The sequence below is a fragment of the Netta rufina genome (assembly GCF_964035555.1).
Source record: "Netta rufina genome assembly, chromosome: 11".
In the NCBI taxonomy this organism is placed as follows: Eukaryota; Metazoa; Chordata; class Aves; order Anseriformes; family Anatidae; genus Netta; species Netta rufina.
The window spans coordinates 4,073,758-4,089,485 of record NC_140134.1 but is presented as its reverse complement, the minus strand read 5'-3'; the positions used below and the strand labels follow the sequence as shown (position 1 = coordinate 4,089,485).

Genomic DNA, 15,728 nt, shown 5'->3' with positions numbered 1-15,728 from the left:
GAATTGAGGTGTTGGAGCTTTACATAATGAAGAGATTTCAGATGCTGAGTGGGGACAGCACCCTAGGGCTGAAGATGAGAGAGGAGACCCGTTCTGGGATTCACGGGCACAGAAACGGACAGGACCAAGCTTCTCCGTGGGCCGGTACCCGCGCAGGAGGGATGGAAGGGGCGAGGGGTTATTTCTGTTCTGAAGGGGGACTGCGTGCCTCAGGAAGGGGGAGTCCCCTGGGAAAGCGCGAAGAGCGCTGATTTTAAAAGCCGAAGTACAGCGAAGTGCTAACAGTGCTTATTAAACAGCTCATTTGTTCATGGTTTTGTTCGCGCCTGTTACTGCGGCCGCTCTGAAGCGGAGGCCGGGGCCTGGCTGCGGGCGCTGCGCCCCCGCCTGCCCACCGGGGGGCGCCGCCGTCCCCTCACGGCGCGGCGGCCGCGGCCTTCCGGGGAGCCGGGCGCCATCTTCCGCCGGGGCGGGCGGGGCGGCGGCCATGCGCATCGAGAAGTGCTACTTCTGCTCCGGGCCCATCTACCCGGGGCACGGCGTCGTCTTCGTGCGCAACGACTGCAAGGTACGGGGCGGCCTGGCCCGGGCCTCGGGACGGGGCCTGCTGCCTGCCGGCACGGCCGGGCCCGGCGCGGGGCGAGGCTCGCACGCGGCGCCTGCTGCCGGGGCCCGGCCCCTGCCGGCCCAGTCACGGCTCCTGGGGGCTGGATGTAAAAAAAAGGGGTAAAAAAAAGTCATGGGAGGCGATTGCTGAAGGTTTTATATGGGCTATTTTCTTTAGAAGCGATTACCGGAGGGGAATGAGTTTAAGCTTGCAAAAAGGTGGGGTTTTCACGAGCTCCTGGGTAACGGGTGTAATTTTCCGTGCGTTTAAGTGAAGTTTGAGCCCCGGTCTGGGTGGCAGGGAGCCCAGGGTACTTCGGGGGTGGGCAGCTTCGTGGGCGCTGAGGGACTCTAGGTGGTGATGGGGTTATGGTTTTTTCTTTCCCTTTCTTGCCTCGTTGTCATCTTGCTACTTACTTTTTTTGACTGGAAAATGGCAGCTGGATGTGGGAGTACTTCCAGTGGGTTGGGGCTGGGTTGTGCATAGCTCAACAGCTTACCACGTAATTTCAGTACTAGTTTAAGTGAAATTTCAAGTGTCAGTAGTAAAGTTTCTTTTATGCATCTTTGACAGGCCTGAAAACGCCACCTGGATGAACATAAGTGGCTTCCATGGCTAGCCGGGGCAGGTGCCTCAAACGAGTCTAGCAGAATGTAGCTATAAGATTAAATGCAACCTTTTGTTCCATAGCTACCTTCAGAGGGGGATCCAGATATAAACCACGGATTGAACTAAGTGATTGTGAAATATATACAAACAACTTAATGAAAAAATGTTTTGTTCCAGATTGGTTCTTGTGACCCTATGATGGCCATAGCCATTGGTAATTGGTAAAGACTCCATAACAACTTTAGAGTTAAATAAATTATGCCTGGCCATGTAAAGAGGAGACCTCGCACATGACAGCGAGTATTTCATGACCAGAATAAAAGTGATATTTTCTCAGTGGCAACTTCTGTGTGTACTTTATTTCATGATGTAATCGTGCAGTTGGTAAAATGGCAGTGGGAACCCAATTAGTAAGCCGCTGTCTGGTTATTCTTTGCTTCTCTGTCATTTACAGAGGATGAGATTGATGCTACCAGCTTGCACCAAATATTTAATGTTGTCCTTTTTCTTACAAGCCTTGATTTAAAGTATTCCAAATGAACTATGTAGGGTATTTAAATAAAATACAGCAGCAATTTTGAAAATATCGGTCATTTGCAATTTAAGATCACTGTGTGGAATGAATGATTTTTAAGATTTTTCATTAAATATGAATCAATTAATAGTATTTAAACTCTGGAAACTTAAAGGTCTTTCCAATGGGACTTTAATATTAAAGACTAGTCTCTTAATCTTTTACTTTGAATATTCAACCATTTTTTCTGGTTGTTTTTCAGTCCAGTACCTAGCGGGAAACTAGGGTTAAGCTATTATGCATCATTAACTAGAAGAACACAGTGTAATTTGAACGAACTTTAGCAATTCTTGATGTGTTGGATTTTGCAGATTATATTTGGAGTAGTAGAGCAAAAACCCAAAGCATTCTCAATTATTTTTGTAGATGAGTGGAGTAATTGTACATTGCAACATGTAGAAATCTGTAGAATATATGGAAAAAAAGGAGCAAGGAAAAAAAAGGAAAAATGGTCGGTTGGAATATTTTGGTTTGTGCTTTAATTGCTTTCAGTAAATTCAGTCCAAGGCATTATGATATGCTCAGCACTCCTCTTGAGTGGTGATCTTTAAAGTTTAAAACTGTGATCCAAAAGACAGGTATTTCTGTGCATGTACTACATTGAAAAATATTATATGAGAGGTATGAGGATTTCTTCTTGTCAGGACAGCACTGTATCTAAAAAGCGTTGACAGGTATAGAAAATTATTTATTCACAGTACGTGTTTGGTTTTATAGCTATTTTGGCAGATGATAAATAAAACCCAGCCAAGTTGTGAGGATTTTAATCAGCTTAACTGTATGTTGTATATGTCACTGACAGCTGTGAAAATGACTTTATAAAGAAGAAACAAGAACAGTGCTTGAAATTGTTTGTTTTATAAGCAAAAACTTTATGAAAGAAACAAAACTAGTTGTGTAATTATGGGAGATTACTTTTATATATCCTCGCTGTGCTATTCTCCTCTCTTTCTAAATTTAAGTGGTTTCCAACTTTTTTTTGTAGTCATTTGTCACTTGGGAGGATGACTTCAGACATTGGGGGGATCTAGCATCTTCCTTACATCTTGCTTCTGCCCCCATTGCTTTTTCACTATGTCATGATGCAAGAAGCATCATTATGCTTTATTATTTGGGAGCTGCTGATGAGGATACCAATCTGGTTCTTAGACGCCAAATTGTACTGAGTGTCTTAGGTTGCCGAACTCAATTGCAGCAGTCCTTCATGTAATGAAACTTGCTGTAGCTGAATGTTGCACTGAGAGTGAAACAAATTAATAAATATATATGATAAAGCAAGTGTGTTTAGTTTTCCTGTACAGGGTTCTGCTGAAATGTAACACAAATACTAACTTTTGAAAGAGTGTTCTTTTTGTGTGCTCTAGCAAGGTTTGTGCATGTTTATTTCATTAAGACTCTGAGTTTAGTCTGGTTGGGTTCCAGAGACCCCGTAGGTAGTGTATGCATGCCTTAGTGTATAGTAACAGCAACGTGAACTCTGGAAGAATGCATCATGTCTGAAATTTAACTACTCCACCAAAAGCTTAGTGTGGTAGGGTTAAGCATTACGTGTATTAGCAATTGCTGCTCGCCCAGCTGCAGTCCCTCACCTTTTTTCCTGTTTCTGCATCACAGTTATTACAGACAAAAATCTGCAAAATAGAGGTAATACTTGCCTGTAAGCTGGTAATTTGCTAAAATATACTATCACTGAGAATGATTAAAAAAACAGCCCCCAAAACAGTCACCATCCCTTATAGTTGCTTAATAGTGACATTTGAAATAAGACTGAAATTTAAAAGATCTGTGTCATTTTCGATGAGCTATATTGTTAAGAGAAATGCCACTGTTTGATACCCTGTTTGCAATTGGGCGGGAATAACATGTTTGACTTTTTTCTTTTTTTCCAAGATATTTAGATTCTGCAAATCAAAATGTCACAAAAACTTCAAGAAGAAGCGGAATCCAAGAAAGATCAGATGGACCAAAGCGTTCCGGAAAGCAGCTGGCAAAGAATTGACAGTGGTAAGGAGATGAACTTCTTCTTCTACACTTTACACTAATTCATCAAAACTGCAGTAAGCTAGCCTTTTCCACTTCTGAACACATTAGGTTAACTAGTAGCATGTTTTATTGTTTAGTTAGATGAGCACCAGGGATGGAGTTACTGTAGAAAAGAGGATTTCCTTGAGGGTGAGCTATTCATTTGGTTTGTCTATAACATTGAACTTCATATTTCAGCTTCTGTGTGAAAGCTGGTTGCATATATCCCCAATGCATGCAAAATCCAAGGCATGCTTTTTCCATCTGTAAATCTGCTCTGTGAATGTAGACCTTTGGTAATTGTATTTCTGCACAATCAGATAATCTGGTTTACAGTAAGAAGTCTCTCTATATAAACACCAATGTTACCTTTGGAAATATCCTTAATGCCTACAGTATATAGGGAAAGTCTTTGCATAGATAGGAATGTTTCAAAAAGAGTGTATGAGAACTTAAGATGGTTAAAAAGAAAAGACAAATGTAATTCAGTGTTAAAAATACTAAGTATTCATATTTTACAGGACTGTCCTTAAGTAATAAATGTCGCCAGGTGGTTGTTCACAAAGTATTTCTGAAGGACTGGCTTATTCTTCCCCTTAGAGTGACTGAGGACACTGATGTTATGTCCTGTCACACTTGGAATTTAGAAGATTTTTTTGGCCAGTGTTTGTTTTGTTTTTTTTTTTTTTTTTTTGTACATTTTGATGCTATGCCATGGTGAAGGCTAGTATTTGTTTCATAATGGAGCAAAGTTTGTGAGTCTGTGTGCCATTTCTTGCTACTACATATAGTAGCTCTCATTGAAACTGTCTTTACATGAAGTGAAGATCAAAACTCTGCTTTACAGTTACAAAAGAAAAAAAAAAAAGCCCGTGGGTAAGGAAAAATATTCAGATAAAACTGGTGCAAAAATAATTATGTCTAGCAGAAAAAAAAACACCTCTCATCAGCCCACCCCGAACCCTACAGTGTCATCAATTGAAATATTTCACCGTTTCAAATGATTTTCTATTGTTATGATATTCTTACAATGACATAACGTTTCTTGAACTTTTTCAGAATTCTGGGCTGTTGAATAATGACTACACATTTTGCCTTCTACCTGTCTAGTCTACTCTGTAGTTCCTACTTCACTTTAGAACTTTTCTGTTCCCTTTGTCTTATTAAAAAGAAAATAGTCAAAGGAGATGGTTTGGTAAATAGTTCTTTTCAGGCAAATCACTGTGGCATGTGAGACTTTGAGGTCAAACACTAATATATGCCCTCATAGTCTAGTAATCTCTAAATGTATTTAAAATACAGGAATCAAGAATATTAATAGTTGAGTGCTACAATAAGAATGTATTGATCTAAATATGCTTCTGTATATAATCTGTATTTACTTTTTCTTAATACAGGATAATTCATTTGAATTTGAAAAACGTAGAAATGAGCCAGTGAAATACCAGAGAGAGTTGTGGAACAAGACTGGTGAGTCATGGTAGAAAAAGAACTGAAGAGTAACTGTGAGGAGTGAACTTCTACTTTACATGAACATGTTTTCAGGAGACTGTGTAGAATAGTTGCTCTCTCTAATGATTGTTCTTGGAAATTACTGGAGTTATGACCAAATTCTTAGGTGTGGGGCTGTTATGAATGGGTATGGGGTTTTGCTTGTTTTTATTCTATTTATTTATTTATTTTCAGAAACTGTTTAGAAAACCAGGTGTAGCATTACTGTATTTTGAACTGTTATCTTTGAAAAAGCCTTGGTTGTTCTCCAGAATTTTAAGAGGCTCCCAGTGTAAGCCTCTTTATACTAATACCATTGTTTGTTCCCATTCATTCTGCTTTAGTTTGTTTCATAAATAATATAAATGATATAAAATGGAAGAGTTACTTTGTAAGTTAGGGGTGAATGCCAGAAAGGGGAAGATGGTAACTTGCATCTGATTTCAAATAGAGTAAGAGGCTTTTCTTGTGATGCTTAACTGTAAAAAATGTATGTAGGCATAGAAGTGAAACCATTAATAAGTTTTAAAATATAATTCATTATTATACAAAAAAATCTGTTCTCTTTGAAGAAGGAAGAACTTCTATGCAATATGAGTTCTCTCTGTTGTAGAGGTTTCATATTATGGAGTACTGGTAGTGTTGCTCTGTAAAATAACATGTATTTTCAACTGTATCTATGTAAGCACTTTTACAGCAACTTCTGCTTTGTTTCAGTTGATGCAATGAAGAGAGTGGAGGAAATCAAGCAAAAACGCCAAGCTAGGTTTATTATGAACAGGTGAGGAGAAGCATTTGTATTACAGGAGCTCTTGCAGATCTGTACTAGACAGTCGGTCTTTCCAGAAAAATAACAATTAGGAGTTTTAAATGTTTGTTTGCTTTGTTACATATACATGTACGGTAGTCCAAGTGATGAGGTAAAATAGTTTGAGTGGAGTCTGCTGTGCTACCTAACTACTATGCTATATAGGCTGTCAAAGAAAATGTAGCTTTTACACATGCAATTGTAATAGTGATATTTCATTATTTATAGCTTGGATTTCCAGATTTAAACACATTTCTGATAAGAGCTGATAGTATTGGCTTTCTGATTTTGAATCCATTATGTAGTTAAATAGGTTTTCAAATAGTTTTTGTATTTATTTGCTTACAGTCAGAGTTACTTAACACTAATATACATTTAGCTAAATACATGTGTCATGGATTAAACAGAAAACATCCACCACCTCTTAAAAGGTAATTTAATTTAATGTCCCCTATCCTCCAGATTAAAGAAGAACAAAGAATTGCAGAAGGCAGAAGATATCAAAGAAGTCAAACAGAATATCCACCTTCTTCGTGCTCCACATGCAGGTAAGAACTTGATTTACCTGGTTTGTGTATACTCTTAGAGTATACAATTTCATGATGAATATTGATCTTTTTTTAGTACGACTTACCCTACTCACCAATAATCTTATGTGTGGTTTTTTTTTTTGTTTTGTTTTGTTTTTTTTAAACAATTAAATTGACTATTGAATGTGAAGTATAGCTCTTGTCATGAAATGTGAGCAATATCTTTGTTCTGAATCAAACATACCTTTTTGCTTATTTGGTCTTGCATTTATCCCTTCTTACTGCAGTGTTTTCATTTTATTGCACTTAATACCTGGTACTTTCAGAACTGCAAATCTCTTAATCAGTGTATTTATATAAGTCTTCCCTTTGAATTGAGTCATTTGAACTCAACAGCCAGTCACATTAATTAATATAAAATACATGAGATTTTTTTTTGTTCTTATCTAATTGTGGAAATGTAGCTTTTTTATGTAGTTCACTGTGTGAATTTACGTAAGAATACTGTTTCTGGAATATAATCCTAACTTTTTGTGATATAATGGTAATTCTGCTAATTTGGACTAAAAACTCTGTCTAGTACAGATAAAATATTGTATATTCTTTGTCAGTGAACTGAGTTTTTAAGTTAGCTTTGAGTTGCAGATACCTATTCCTCCTAAATTTTCTGTTTTCCAAACAGCTTATTGAAAGTGCTATTTTGTGTTAGATCATGTTGAGAAAAACAGATTATAAAGTACAGCTAATGGAACACAGAGAGAATTTAAAAAAAAAAAACGAACCAACACTTATATCCATTAGTTTGTGTTCTATAAAAATTACTAATGACCTTGTCTCAGTTGGAGGTAGGTTACTGTATTAGATGTTAACTAGAAATCTGTTACGTTTTTTCCATTTCTGTTTGTGTTATGTACAAATCTTAAGACTGTAGCTATGTGAAACAGGCTTTTGTTAGGATATATTTATGTTTAATTTTTTATTTGTTTTTTAGCTTTGCTTATGCTAAGGGAATGATGCACACTAACGTGCAATTGTTTCTCAGACAACAACAGTTTCCTTTTCAGTGTATTGCATTAAAGAGCAGAAACAAACGTCAGTCCTGTATTTTTTTTTCAATTTGGTAGCATTATTAAGAGGTAACATTATTGCCATCCAACACACCATTCAGGACAGCTTAAATCTTTTTGCTAGCTACATAAGTGGAAAAATACCTTGACTGCATTTTAGACTTTTGCATAAAAACTGTATCAGCTGTTCTATTGCAGCAATTCTATAATTTTAGGTGATGATGGAGATTAACAATAAATAATATTCAGCTTGGTGGGTTTACTGTTAAACAACTGCTTAATATATTCAGGTTGTTTTGCCTGTTGAGACATCTTGAATTTAATATTTCTTTGTTTTGAAGGCAAACCAAAACAGCTGGAAGAGAAAATGGTGCAGAAGCTACAAGAGGATGTGGATATGGAAGAAGCCTCTTAAAATGCTTGTATCTTTTATTGTCATCTCTTCAGCAGTTAACAATTGCTTACTGGTTTACCTGGCATCGTTCAGAGCTATGCTTACAGTTGAAGAAAAATACATTTTAATAAACAGTGGCTGTTACAGTTTGGATGATTTTTGTTATTATAAAAAAATAATATGAATAATGGTTTGGGCAGTACTTTGGTTATCTAAGTGGAGAAAACCTTGTCAGCAGGATGAAAAATAAAGCATCTTATTTGAGCTAGTGTGTTCTTTCTTACCCAGAAAGAAAGTGTACTTTTCCTTTTCCCTAATAACTCTAGGAGTAAAAGATGTTGGCACTAGACTTATTTTGCATATTCTTCTGTAGCAGTGAAAGCAGATAAAAATGTATTTTAATGGTTATGTGGTGGGGCAGGGTGTATTATTTTTATTCAGTGCAATGCAGGAATTTGTTTTCACCCTGGTCATTGGGAACGTTTTTCGGTTTGTTATGAATGCAAATTATTTTTGTTTCATCTCCTCTTTAAGTCAACTTCACCCAAATTACAGTGCAATTGACATTAAACCTGGCAAACTAACATTGATGTAGCACTGGCTGCTATTTGGAAAATAATAATGGTGGTAGCATCTGGTCTAAAGTTTGAACCACCATTCTTCTGAGCTACTGAAATTCAAATCTGACATGTAATCAAGCTGATTAAGATGCTGAATAAACCATGCTTCTGACTGTTTTTACCTAATACTCAGGATTATTTTGACAGAAAGGAACCTTATGTTAAACGTAGGTATTTTGCATATTGTGATGGTATTTATTCAGTGTATCATCAGTAGAGATAAGTTCACTGCTTTTTTAAAACTGCATACAGTTTATCTACAACACTGTGATAAGAGAAGCTTTCAGAAAACATTTAAAATAGCATTTACTTCTCTGTCAGTGATGATTTCCCCGAAAAATAATTATTAGTACATGTTCAAATCTGGAATAAACTATATCAACTCATAAACTTCCTCATATCTATTGTGTACTTTTTTCTTTTTTATGATGTGGTCTGTTTTACCAAAATGCTTGATGTCATTAATCCTTGAAGTGGGATACTAAAATCTCATTACAGATTTTTTTTTTAAACTGAATTTAAAGAGTTAAAGTTCAGTGTGTGTTAAGTTTTAATTTTCTGAAAAATAGTAATTAAATTTGTGCTAAGCAGAGAAATCAGATGGGATTCACCACCTGTTTTGCACTATGTATGAAAAAAATCTCTTCGTACGAGGGCTTTTTTTAAATTAAAAGACTTATGCTACATAGTATCTGCATTTTTTCTGTCCACTTATCTGTAAATGAACTGCACTACGTAGGACACCTGTTTGTTCACCTGTGGGATTGATTGTTAACTCTTCTCTATGAATGTCCGTCAGTGAAGTGGTCATTGTACAGTAGCTGATAAAACCTTTTGGGGAGCACACTACAATGTAGATCCTAAGCATCCTGCCAGTTGTATGAGTTTAATCTGTGTGCCTCTTTCTATCCAACTGTGTGAATTGGAAGCAAGGGCTAGCTGAAAGGCAATACTGGAGCTGTCCGTCGTTGTGCAGGTATGCCATTTCCCTCAGGAGTGGACACTGGAAGCCTGCTGTGAGCACCATGTGACTATGTGGGATATAAGTGAATAGTTAGAAAATAAAATTGTCTTGGGTAACGCTTTTCTACTTCAACTGTTTAGCTCGGATGCTGGCTTGTGGAGGTGCGCAGTCATGTGGAGTCCAGGAGCTCTCACCTGACTCCTCCATGTGGGGTTCAGAGAGCCCTGGGACTAGTTATAGCACTGTCTTTAAGTGCAGAGATACCTTTATAGATCTGTTAGCAAATTTTACTCTTTTTTTTTTTACGTGTGTGGCTATTGTCTGAAGCCTTGCTGGTCAGCAGTTCTTTGTGGGGCGCCGTTTCCGCCACGCCTGGTAAGCCTGTGGCCTTCACTAAGTGACACCTTGCTAGAAATAATAACCTCAGTTTTTGTGGAATGCTAAATTAGTGGGAGATGGGTACAAGTGTTCATTTCAGTGTGTTAGGCTGTTTATCACATGTGGGTCTGCTGCCAAAGATGGAGGAACAGTGCTGCGGTACCTGTGCCAGGCGGGTGGGGCAGCTCCTGAGGTAACTGCCCTGAAATGGCCGCCACGTGCCTGCAGAGGGTGCGGGCCTGCTCCTCTGAGCTGCGTTTTGCCAGAGGGCATCTCAATGTTTTTGCAAGAAGTAAGATCTGGAGATGCTTCTTTTTACTCATGGTCTTTGGTTTGGTGATTCATCGATTCTTCAGTTGTGTGTGGAATCTCTTGGGTTTTGGTGAAATTTTGATTCCAAGCCAGAGAACTACAAAATATGTAAGTGGTGGGTAGTGGGGGAGGTTTCTTCTTTGCTTGTTCTGCTTGCTTTTATTTTCAAGTCTCCCTGTTAGTCTTTCCTTTGCAAGTACTGACTAAAAGTGTTAAAAACAAAACAAAACAAAACAAGAAACAAACAAAACCCAGTTTTCTCTATAATCAAATTGTGCTGACCATGTCTTTCCATGTTTTTGGAAAATCTTACTTTTTAGTACTTAATAAGGGAAAAATTTGTGGCTAACAGCACAAACAGCACTTTTGTAAACTAGTTGAGAAACAAAAGGTGTTAGATATAGTAAACATGTTGAAAATACAACTTTTTTCCTGTAAGTGTACACAAAAGCTTACAGCCTATAGGCCTTGTTCAACGTTTTTTTTTTTTTTTTTTTTTTTTAAGCCTCCTAAATATTAGATTTGTTTGGATGTCTTTTAAATATTGAGAAGTAGTTCCTGAGAGAAGCTTGATGGTGTTTGGAAACTTTAATTTTGGAATAAAACGTGGGTGTGTATATATTGTAATCTATGTAGCTAACTGACTTTTGATGTTTCCAGTAATAGTGATGGAGCCCCAAACACAAATAAGGTCTGTCCTTTTGCAACACAAAGAAACATAAATCATTTCAATATGTTGACATGGTCATATGTGTCGATGGCTGGAACAGCAATATAGACAGCTGCTAATAGGTCCAAAGGCTTATATCCCAAGAGAAGATATTTCAGCCTCCAGGCTGTTCAATTCCTCATTTACTGCTGTGGTCTCAAAAATTCAATCTCCTTCACCAGCCTAACTTATTTATGGGTTTCACTGAACTGCGACCAGAGAGAGCATAAAGCAGAAATAAATCAACCGCTGATGAAATTGTCTGCTTGTTATCTGTTTTTAGATCTAAATTTTAAAAGGCCTTATGCAAAGAAATACAGAAGGTATTTTAAAATTGTTATCAGTAATAGTCCAAATTCCAAGATCAGTTATTTTGATATTATTTCAAGGTGCCTAGACAAAAAACATTGAACACTTTGGTTTTATTTGCTAAATACTAGCAGGTTTTTTGTGTGTGACCTGATGACATGATTATAGCCATGATGTTTAGAACAAGCAGCATTACTCAAGAACAGGTAGGAGCAGAGTGGGTTTGTGGAGATAGCTGAGTTTGAAGATGTTATTTGGTGGTGGTGGTTCTTTTCCTCTCACTTAGATCTTCCATTTTCTGTTCTGTTAGGTAAAGTCACTCTAGTTCATTAAAATGTTCTCTAAGTAATTTTTCAAGGTGAAGCAACAGCAGTTTATCTTAGATATATATGGCAGAGACGGTATGTTACTGAATAAAGGAGGATATCGGCTCTAGCTCTACAAGCAGAATTATTTACTAGTGAAATTGTTTTGGTACAGGAAACAGTCCTGAACAGAAATAGATGTGTTATTTATAAGGCATTAATACTGTGCTTCCATGACTTATCACCTGGAATTGAGGTGGGGGTCTCTGCATAATTGAGAGGAACTTCTTGTTTACTGTTTCTATAAGTTGTTTTCTGTAAAGCTCTGCTCCATGCTAAACTTGCTGATTAAGAGAATTGCTTCTGTAATCCACTTTGACTGAAGTGATTCTTGAGTTGAGAATTTGAGAGCTTTCTCAGTTCTTGTCAAAATAAAAAGCTGTCAAAAATTCCCTCTGTGTTGAGGCTAGCAACAGTTACAGTATTGCTGTTTTATTCAAGATGTTGCCAAGTGTAAAGCTTCCGGCTTTTAAGCCTCACTACTGAAATTCACCCTAAAAAGCAGCACCTGGTAAGGTGAGTGGTGGAAAGATCCAATGTTTTTCTCTCTCGCAATGACCATTGCCCATTATTTACAGCACTCAACAAGCTTAGATTGCACTTCAAATCCTCATGTATTCAGATTCAGGTTTTATGTACTCCCTGATGCAAAACCTGGGGACAGAGTAGTACATGCCATACAGGTTTAGCTCTCTTCATAAAGGGGCCAAACTTGCACTCAGTAGTCTCGGAACTTAGCTGTGAAGACAACTTTTTCTTCTAACAAGCCTGACAAACTGATGCTTCATTTGAAATTCGGAAAGAGCCAACCAGACTGGCACCTGGGCTGCTCCTGACTTCTCTGTTTGTTTTGTTGTGTCTGGGTACATATGCGAAGACATTTGGGATTAATTTGATTGGGCCTGCTGGGGATGAGAATAGTCTCGGGATAAATTTATTTATTTTTTTTAAATAGAAGATACAGATATCATAATGTGATGCTAGTTCATGTGTGATATTTACAAAGAAGTAGCAGTTACCCTTGAGCAAGGGATAAATTCAGAATGATCTATTCATGAAGCACATTTATCCAGGGTTCCTTAGGGCTTGGCCTTGCTGCTGCTTGTGTTGTCTCATATAGAAGATCCCCCAGGGTATCTGTGATGCTGCTTTTAAAAGACTTGGACTTTATCTCCATGGATGCTTACCTCTGTGTCTGGTGTTAACCTGGGAGGTGATGTTGTCACTGGCACTGACAGAAAGCTGTGATATAAAGGTGACAGGAAGCATTCTTCACTTTCCACAGCTGGTGTAGATTAATTCCTTTCCAAAGAGAAGGAGATGGCTGTCTGAGAATTGCTTTTAAGTGTCTGTTGAAGGCTTTCTGCAGCAGACCTGGAGAATTCAGGTTCTGCTAAAAAAAAAAAAAAAATATATACAGCTGTGAACACATGAGTTGTTCTTAGGTCCAACTGCTTGAGCAGGGCAAAAACCTGTCTCATAACAAATTTAACCACATTATCTGTTGGTAGGAAAACAGTGTCTGCAGGTAGCAATATTGCAAGCGAGCATTTCCAGTGGTCATAAGGTTCTGCACTTCCCTCAGTTCAGTTGGTTTTGTTATTGTACCATAATGATCTACATTAACTTGGTCATACAAGGAACATCTAATCCATACTGTCTCCACTTTCTAAAGATGTGCTAAATTTTGCTGAACTATCTACTACTACAATTTCTTTGAACAGTCATTTGAATCTGCCTTAAGTTCATGAGATTCATTTATTTGACCAAATCTTGCTAATAGTTTTTCATTTTCCATGGTGATTGAGTTTAATTCTGGAAACCTTTAAAGTTTTTAGGCTGACAATACAGGAATTTTCGTGATGGTTCATACCCAAAGTCCCTTTAACCTAGTACTAATGATGGTGGCCAGTATGTCAGATCTTTTCAGAGAAGTACAACAAAGCATGCATCATCTGAGTGATCTTTTTGTGTGTGTGTGTGTGTGTGTGTTATCATCCCAAATTCAAGCAGTCAGTAATTTAGGGATTTCTTTGGAAATTGCTGGTGAACCATTTTGAAACTCATTATACTTTTATCTCTCAAATATAATGTGGTAATGAATAGTACTCTTTAATTGCTTATTGAGGGAAATATTTTATTTGTGTTTCAGATTTGATACTATCAGATTTTCTGTAGTTCTGGTATTATGAGAAGCTGAATAATCATGCTCTTATCACCTTTTCTGCAGCATTTGTTGGGTTGTGGACCTCCAGTTACCTATTTTCCAAACCAAAGGGTCCTAATTTATTACCCTGTTCTGCAGAAGGCCATACTCTGAGCATTGTTGCTCTTTTCTACATATAAAGTGCTTTTCTGGTTTATAGGATGGAACGATGAGACATTCTTACAATGTGCAAGATATGGAGATGCCCTGGATGCCTGCACTGTTTTCTTTTATTATTTTTTTTCTTGTGTATCTAAGTGTCTTTTGGACCAATACCTGCTAGCTTTTTCCTGCATATGTTGCAGAAAGAAGATGAGTTTACCTTTGTTCACATTTCTTTTGATTTAAAACTTGCCAGGTCATTCAATGTTTTTGCTTTCTAAATATCTTTAGTGAACAGGCAAGTCTACGACAGACAACCTGCATGCATCAGACATCATGTTTAGGATTTTGCTTTTAAGAGAAGTGAAATATGCAACGTTATAAAAAATTAAACAGACACACAAAGAAGAACCACAAAGGGATTAAATTCTGTCAAAACAGATCTCGACAGATGGACGTGTGCTGCTCTTAACAAGCCAAGAATATCACCTTGAATGCTCTTTGCTCATGAGAACTGTGACTTGGAAGTGAGCAATACAGCTGTGTTAAATGCTTGAGCAAGTACATGGTTGTAGGTGCAGGGGAGTGCTCACTAGCATGAAGTTTTATGAATCATTTACCTTTTTAAAAGTAATTTCTGCCATTCTAAGTGCAGTATGCTATTTCCCTTCCCACGTGTTTCTTGTAATAGCTGGGAGGTGAGTAGACAGCTTCAGGTCAACAGAACTGGATTTTATTCCTGGTTCTGCTTCCCTCAGTAATCCTATTCATGTTGCTTAGCATTTCCTAGTACTTTCTAAAATGGTCCACCTGATCCCAAGGAGTACATTCTGTCTCTTTCATCTGCAAGTGGGACTTTCCCAGCAATTAATCTTAATTTTATCATAGAAGCCTACAGGACATCTTTGTGTCATTTCAATCTTTCTTACTTTATCAGCTCTGAAAGTGGTTAAGTTTTCATTCATCCTTTCAATTTTTTTGATAGATTTGGGTCACCAGCTGGGGATTTTAGGGACAGTTTTACTGGTTACGGTGGAAGTCAGATGGGACTGTTAACGTGCTCATGTGATACAAGTCCATATAACACGCCAGATGCAGTGCCGTTCAGTAATGACTCCATTGATCTGACCCCACACACCTGACTGGGAATAAAGACGCTCCCATGAGAACAGGAAGTTGGTTGCTGTTTTGCTATGCCTAGGGTGTGCAACATCTAACTTATTTCTGCTCGAGTTAAACAGAAATTCCAGTAGTTCTTAGATTTTTGTAACATTTTGTGTTCTATATGATTTTCTTTTAAGCCATGTTTCAGAAGCACTTTCTGCTTATGCAATTTAGAAATCCTAATAGACCAGCATAAGTCTAGTAGCAATCAAATGTAGCACTGAAATCTGTATTTATTATCACTAGGGAGACAGAGCAAAAGAGCTGAAATATTTCCAAAGTATTCACTCAAGTTATAGTCATATGTGTTTTGTGATTCCAAGGTTGCAGACTGATTTATAGCCTGAAATGTAATCCAGCATTTTAAAATATAATTTTAAACCTTTTTTTCCTTAGCCTTCAAGCTTATGAAGAATGAATCTCAGCCAAGTGTGAATACCTTGAAGATGTGATGTCTTGCTCTGCAGATAAGCAAAATGGTGAGACACATTTGCACT

At 37.6% G+C, this 15,728-nt stretch overlaps 1 protein-coding gene across 1 annotated transcript; it reads left to right on the top strand.

Moving 5' to 3' along the window:
* Window positions 1–453: 453 nt before the first annotated feature.
* RSL24D1 (ribosomal L24 domain containing 1) lies at window positions 454–9,408 on the top strand. The gene is made up of 6 exons (XM_084293742.1): window positions 454–568; window positions 3,681–3,794; window positions 5,210–5,282; window positions 6,021–6,084; window positions 6,574–6,659; window positions 8,050–9,408. The coding sequence occupies exons 1-6, from the start codon at window positions 488–490 to the stop codon at window positions 8,121–8,123; spliced, it is 492 nt and encodes a 163-aa protein (XP_084149868.1). The 5' UTR covers window positions 454–487; the 3' UTR covers window positions 8,124–9,408.
* Window positions 9,409–15,728: the final 6,320 nt, after the last annotated feature.